Source organism: Miscanthus floridulus, chromosome 8 (assembly GCF_019320115.1).
Source record: "Miscanthus floridulus cultivar M001 chromosome 8, ASM1932011v1, whole genome shotgun sequence".
In the NCBI taxonomy this organism is placed as follows: domain Eukaryota; kingdom Viridiplantae; phylum Streptophyta; class Magnoliopsida; order Poales; family Poaceae; genus Miscanthus; species Miscanthus floridulus.
In genome coordinates, this window is record NC_089587.1 from 50,929,431 (window position 1) to 50,936,610 (window position 7,180).

The 7,180-nt window shown below is 49.6% G+C and overlaps 1 protein-coding gene across 1 annotated transcript; it reads right to left on the reverse strand.

Annotated features, from left to right (window-relative positions):
- On the reverse strand, nt 1-1,126 carry LOC136469043 (uncharacterized). Its single transcript, XM_066467385.1, has 2 exons — nt 682-1,126; nt 1-56 (listed from the first exon to the last, which is right to left on the reverse strand). Exons 1-2 carry the CDS (start codon nt 1,124-1,126, stop codon nt 1-3), a joined length of 501 nt encoding a protein of 166 aa, XP_066323482.1.
- Nucleotides 1,127-7,180: the final 6,054 nt, after the last annotated feature.

The following is a 7,180-nucleotide window of genomic DNA, read 5'->3' on the forward strand; positions in this document are numbered from 1 at the left end:
CTACTGTGATACTATAGTTGCTGCAGGTGCAGGTGCCGCATGGCTCACCTGCAGCACTGTAGCCATGCAGTGGCTGGCACAGAGTCAGCCCTGTATGTTATCTAGTTACTATTATAGCTTGTGGGCTATACTAGAAACTAGATATATAGAGTTGTATAAATAGACTACCACGATAACTTAGTACAGAGAGTTCAGATTTGCCATCAACACAGACAGGCTTCGGCCAACGCTGGTGTCTTGTATTGTGCATGCTTGCTCTATTCTCCTCTTTCTTCTAGCTCTGGTCATAGTGCATGGGCACGGACAATGCCTACTCGTGGTCGGCACGGCTAGTGGGTGCTCGGGCAACACTAGCGGGTGCTCGGCAAGATCGGCTGAGTGGTTCACTCGCCTGAGCCGGTGATCCTGTGGGCCAACATGGACGAGGATCCAGCGGGGTTGGGGAAGAAGGGTGTGCCGCCGCTCTGGCTGCCGCCACGGCCGTGACGTCGCCTGGAGCAGTTGTTGCCCGAGTATGCACCATGGCTGGCGTTGTTGCTGAAACTGCCATCGTGGCTGAAGGTGTTGCCAAAACCGCCAGTGGTGGCCGAAGGAGCCCCCCTTGGTTGCTGGATCTAGACCCTCCGGGGGTAGAACTACCGGTCGATGGTGTGCCAGGGGCAGAAGGAGGGCGGTGACCACCTTGGGCGACCATGGTGTGATGCGCAGCCAGCTTGCCGTATTGAGTCTCGTAGAGCTCCTCCAGCAGCAAGAAGGAACAGGCGGAGAGCAAGGTGTGCGGAGGCTGCTTGGAGGTGATGGTGGAGATGGTGTGGCGGTACTTGCCGTTGAGCCCATGAAGCATGTTCAGGACGTAGGATGGCTCGAGCACTGGCTGGCCAAGGTCGCGCAGGGCATCAGCGAGCTCCTTTAGCTTGGCAGTGTAGTCGGTGATGCTGAGGTCTCCCTGGTACAGGCTGCGGTACTCTGCCTCTAGGTACATGGCATGGTGCAGTTGGTGGTCGTGGAAGATGTCGATGACGGTGGCCCAGATGGTGTAGGCGGTGGCGCTGGGAATGCGGATGATGCGCATGACATCGCGCATCATGGTGTTGTAGATCCAATTAACCAGGCACTGATCAACCATGATCCAGTCCGAGTCGGCGCGTTGGGCAGCGGTTGGTGCGGCGGTGATGTGGGAGGTCAGACCGAACTTGCCGATCACCGAATCATAGAAGCACCGCCACTCCTGGTAATTAGGGTTCACGATGTCGAGGACCACCAAGACATGGGACTTTGTTGATGGTTTGAAGGGAGGTTGTGGTTGGAGGAGGAGCAGGCGGCGCCAGCATTCGCCATCGTCGAACGGAGAGGTGAAGGAGGCGACAGAGGAAGAAGGAGAGGAACCGCATGGATGGAGTTCTCAAACGCAAAGAGCGGATTGGTGTCCATGGCAAGCAGTGGAGGAGAAGGTGGGCGCTGGCGACAGGGGATCAAGCCGCGTTTCTTGATACCTTGGCTTGTATTGATCTCATGAGCTCATACATATACTGTACAGACTCGGCTACCTCCGCTATCAAAATTTCTAGGTGCAAGCTAGGAGACACGGCGTAGCGACTGAGCGGAGGCACGGCATGCACGTCGTGGGCAGAGCGGGCGCCATGCATGCATGTGTGTGTTTGACCGATGCCGGTCTACATGACGTGTTTAACCATGTACATGTGTACATGACTCCGTTATCAAAAATCATCTATGCAATTGAATATTACTGTGCTGTGCTCCGTGAGAATGAGAAGAAACCAAAAATAGATAAACAAATAAAAGATATTGGAAGTGATGGTCTTTATTTATTGAAATATGAATATAAAGAAAAGGCTTTACCATAACATCAATAACCCAATGGTGGAAAATGTTGAGACAAAAAAATATACACAAATGGGTTTGAGAGTAGGTTTATCCCATGAGTTCGAGTGACACAAAACACATCAAAAGAAGTTATGCCTGCCAGAGGTGTCTCAAAAGCGAAGATGGTTCAGTTTTCTACATAGATTTTTAGCAAATTGCAGTGAACATATGGATATTTTGTGATTTATCAAGCTATCTTTGATGGTAACCTAACAGCCACTGATCTTATATGATCATTCTGAAGAAAATGAAAACTAAATGATTGTGCACCACCAACTTTCGAATGCATTTATCTCATCCACTACTTTGTGAAGTTGCAGCAACCAGTTTACTTGAAAAATGCTTTAGAAATAAATGTTTTCATAGCATTCAGTGACTAAAATGTTGTTGAAACTCGAAACAAATTGAAATTATCAACAACTTATGTATGCACAGCAGTAGACTGTAGACCTAAACAAACCAGTGGCATATGTGGAATAATAAGAACAATTCAGGTTAGATTTCCACATCATGTGCTAGAGGTAGGGATGAAAACGGATCGGATACAGACGAATATCACCGATATTACATTTGTTTTCATATTTCTGTCCGGATTCGGATTCGAATACGAATAGTGTCAACTATGTCGGATAGGATACGATTGGATATCGACATCATAAATATGTGATTTGAGTATTCGGATACGGATACGGTATCAGATGTTGGATATCGGACTCGGATACGGACAGATCTCAACCCCTCTAAATGGATTCGGTTTCGAATACGGTCGGAAAATATCCGTACCATTTTCATATCCCTAGCTAGGCCAGAGGCCGAGCTACCTCATCCAGTTAATGACTATGTAGCATCACAAATTCAGTACTTCTAACGCACAGTAATTCAGTGCTTGGGGCGCACTACGTGTGCTTAGTATCGAACTGGGTGACACGATGAGAAGATAGTTCTGTTTGGTTAATTTGTTCGACGAACGAAGAAACTGAAAATACTACTTGGTTGGCAATCGGATAGAGCAGCAACCCCTTGTCGCAGGGTCCGAAGAACGCCTCGCGGCGTCCCACGCCGCGGTCCACGGCGGCGTGCACCATGGCACCCCACCGTACCCCTTGCGTAGGCCTGTAGACACTAGTGCGCCAACGTCGATGTCGACGCGGTTGCCATAGGCCGGGCTCCTCCAGCCGCGGTGCACTGCCACGCGCGCACACGAGCTCTACGCCCTGCATGATCTCGCGGCAGGGACCCAGCTTGAGGATGATGGTGGATAGGATGTCGCGGGGCAGCGCTGCCCAGTCCCTCGGCGTCGCGGTGGGTTTCGAGTGGCAATGGCGTGGGGAGGAAGGTGGCATCACTGGCTGGTGGTGGCTAGGGCAAGAGACGAAGGGTTGTCTCGGCCCTGTTCATTTGAACTTATCAGCCTGGCTTATCAGCCATATTACAGTGTTTTTCTCTCACAATAAATTAGCGAACAGTACTGCCCAACAGGAAGATTTTGAGTGTATAACTCTCCAAATAGTAAACACTCTTTGACAAAAGCAACCGCCACGATTCGGCAGTTCCTGATGATGATACCTAATGCCCAATACTATGCCATACTATTCGGCTGATGGTTTTTACGGCTGATAAGCCAGTTGATATTGTTTTGTCGTGAGAGAAAAACACTATATCATGGCTAATAAGTCAGGCAGATAAGTTCAAGCGAACAGGGATACATTGGTACCACGGTTAGGCCCCTATCCTATATAGGACTTGCTAGTCTGATCCGGGTGCTAGCATCGGGCGGTGCTCCTGTGCCCGCGCCTAACGCACCCAGCTCCCTCGACTCGCACTCATCGCGCTCCAGGGGCCGCGTGGGCCCACGCATGCACGGGGACCACCTTGAGCCCACTCCTTTTACATGCCCGCATGCGTGCACCACCACCACCACCACCAGGCGCACGCAGTGTCCCATGGCACACTCACAGCAGCATGTGCTTCCCCCAGATCTACTTTTAAAACATGTAAATAAAACACTTGCAACATATATCTGAAACATATGAAACACTTGAAACATGCACTTAAATGCATGCGTGTATAACCATAGCAACATGTGCAACACCCAATCTACTTTTGAAACATCCAGATGCAACACTTGTAACATATAAAAGAAGACAGATGAAACAATTCAAACATAAGTCTAAACACTTGCAAAACATACGCAACATCTAGATAAAACACTTGCAACATATGTGTGAACTTATACAACATCCAGATAAACACACTTGCAACATATGTATAAAAAACAGACACAACATCAGGAACAGACGCTCACAACATACATGTACAAACCATTACAACATATGCAACATTCTGATCTACTTTTGCAACATCCGTATGAAATACTTGCAATATACCTCTGAAACACTTAAAACATACGCTTGCAACATGCGCTTTCGCGGCGCCCCCCAGCGTGCGGCACCCAGAGTGAGGCGGCAACGGTGGTCTGGTAGGTGCGGCCTCGCGTGGCGAGGCGCCCCCATGCTAGAGAAGGTCATGGTGGGCGGGTGTCGTGCTCGTGGCTAGGCGCCTTTGTAATGACCCGACAGTCGTTCCAAGGAGAACCTAGAACCGAGGCAATTGAAGTGTAACACCCTCGGTGTTACATTGTATAGTTTTTGCTAAAACACCGCATGAGTATCATACTTGTGTGTAATATAGGGTATAAATCAATATACGACACTTGAAACGTTCATCTAAAACAAGAAACAAATGCAACTTTTCATGTCGCTTTATATCGTTTAGGGTTCTAAGTGAATTTTTATCGAACAAAGATGCTATAGAACGCTTATGCGAAACTTTGATAAAGTTCATGGTACAAACTTCGTAGGCGATGATAAAATACATGCGGTCGAGGATGGGGTTCGCTAGCTAGTGTATCAAGTAGTTTGGAAAAGGAATTCGACGCAAAACCGTTTTAAAGCTTAGTCATTTCGCGTAAGTCTAAAAATGGGTCGACGAAGCCATGTTCGATAATTTTTGTAGAATGATCGGGTTAAGCAGTGGCATGATGTTTTGGCTTAGTTTGATAGCCCTATGTACCTTCTTGAGGATAGAATAACTGGTTTGGCTTTTGGATCATCGAATTGGTTTTTGTAGCAACTTTAAAAAGCGTGCACGACACGGTTTCTACCTCTGGGCGCGGTCACCGCCTCGGTTTGGCCTGGCACCGCTGCACTGGCCAGCCCAGTGCGCGCTGCCGTGCCAGCCGTGTTGCCACTGCCGTGTCTATGCACGCCCACACACATGGACGCTCGGGCACGCAGCTCGCACACGCCGCACGCGTCCAGTCGCGCTGCCCGCCCGTCATCGCTGCGCGCTGGTCGTTCGGCCATCACTACCGCCCGGACCACACCGCTGTTGCTGCGTGCCTGCGCCTGGCTCGCGACTCATGCACACACGTGTGCTGGGTCCAGAGGGCCTGGCTGCTCTGCCTCCTCCATCATGTCCGCCTGCGCCCACTGCCGCCGTCGTGTCTGCCTGCGTTTTTGGCTCGTCCAAACCGATGTCGCCTCTCGCCCAAGCACGCTCACGCACACTGCCAGCACAGCTACTGCCCCCGTTGACATTTCAGCTGCACGCGCATGGGTTGGACTCGCCGGCCCTTGCCTTCACGTTTGTGCGCGAGGACACGCCATGTTCCGTCGCATTGCCTGGAGGATCGCCGGTCGGCCGCGCCATGCTAAGGCCTAACTCACTGAGTCGGTTAACTCTTGCAATTGCCCACGTTTGGAGGATGAGTGGGGGTACAGCTTCATGCCTAACTTGTCCTAGGTGGTAGTACGATGTCGGGCGCCAATTTAAGTTTTTGTCGTCGCCATCGTCAAAGCCGAACGCCGTCGCCCCTCAAATTGGCTGAGTGTAGTCCATCTCTTTCCAATTCACCATGCACCCAAATAGCTAGGGTAGTTAGCTTCCGATTGGAGTCATCCCGATGAGCTTCCTTCCTACGGTCAGGTAATGGGGAGAGTTTTCCCCTCGGTGGTCCGCCATGGCCGGCGAGACGAGTTCTCAACCTAGGGTGATGCTCCTTGCTCCTTTGTCTCAATCGAGCAGGGCTGTCGCCTCTCCTTGACTCGTTTCCCTCACCCATGCAGTGGCTCCACCGACGGAGCAGCAGGGCGCTGGGAACGCCTTCACCATGGCTGGCATGAACTGGAGCAACCTCGCGCACGTGGCCAACCCATTGCCGAGCCTGCGTGATGCGCCATTCTTGCCGTTTGTTACCTCAATCTGTTGCGCGTTGCACGTAGAGGCTCATGGGGGTGCTGGTTAGTGCCGGAGAGGTCTGTGCTCGCCGACGTTTGGCCGGTGAGGCCGTGGCCTCTGTTAGTCCAGCTAGGGACTTTGTAAAGCATGAATTCGAATAGAAGTAGGGTTCTAGATGCGAAGCCAGTGACTAATTTAAATAGTGCTCGGGTTAGCTTCGCGAATAGCAGAAAGAACGGGGACTCATTTGCAAAAGCGCCAGCCATGCGTGGGTCTTCCCATGCTGGGCCGTTGTTGCGGGCACGGGCCGCCACGTGGGCCACGCTGGTGTGCGCGCGCGGGTCACTGTGGTGGGCTGAGCTGCGTCGCGAGTTGGGCTGCGTAGTAGAATACGTTTTCAAACTTCCAGTGAAGTATAAATGTTTATTCAATTAAGTTTTGAGCTGGACTTTGATATATTATAGTATATTCGATAGATGCCCAAAAATAGTGAAACCAAGTTGGTTAGATTCACAAAAATGCCATCTATCTGTTAGTGTAGTTAGTTTACAGATAGCTATGATAGTGATAGGTCATAAATCCAAACTAGAGAGCTTAGTATTATGTAGGTTAATATTTGTAGAAATTTTTGTGGTAAATTGGTGTTAGCTATAGCTATAAAAATTTTACAGTAGGCTCACTAGATTATTATGTACTTGCTGTAAATTTTGTAGTCCTAGAGTAAGTTGATAAATAGAGTAGCTATTATCCTTGTTTATCGTATATAGATTAAAGCGGTATTAGGAGTAAGAATACCTTAGTTGCTGTAATAATGTATGTCATGCTTCGTACTTGTTAGGGTGAAACAATAGGTAACTTAGTACCTTAGCAGGTAGCACTAGCTAGTAGTTAGAAAGATGCATTTTATTTTAAGAGTTGCGTGTTGCCATATTACTAAGTATTTCATCATCATTTCATGCATGTAGATCACGAGTTGGTTGAGTTCGTGCCCATGGACGAAAAGGGGTATGAGAAAGTCATTGAGGAGTACGAGGAGGAGATCCTCGTGCAAGAGGAG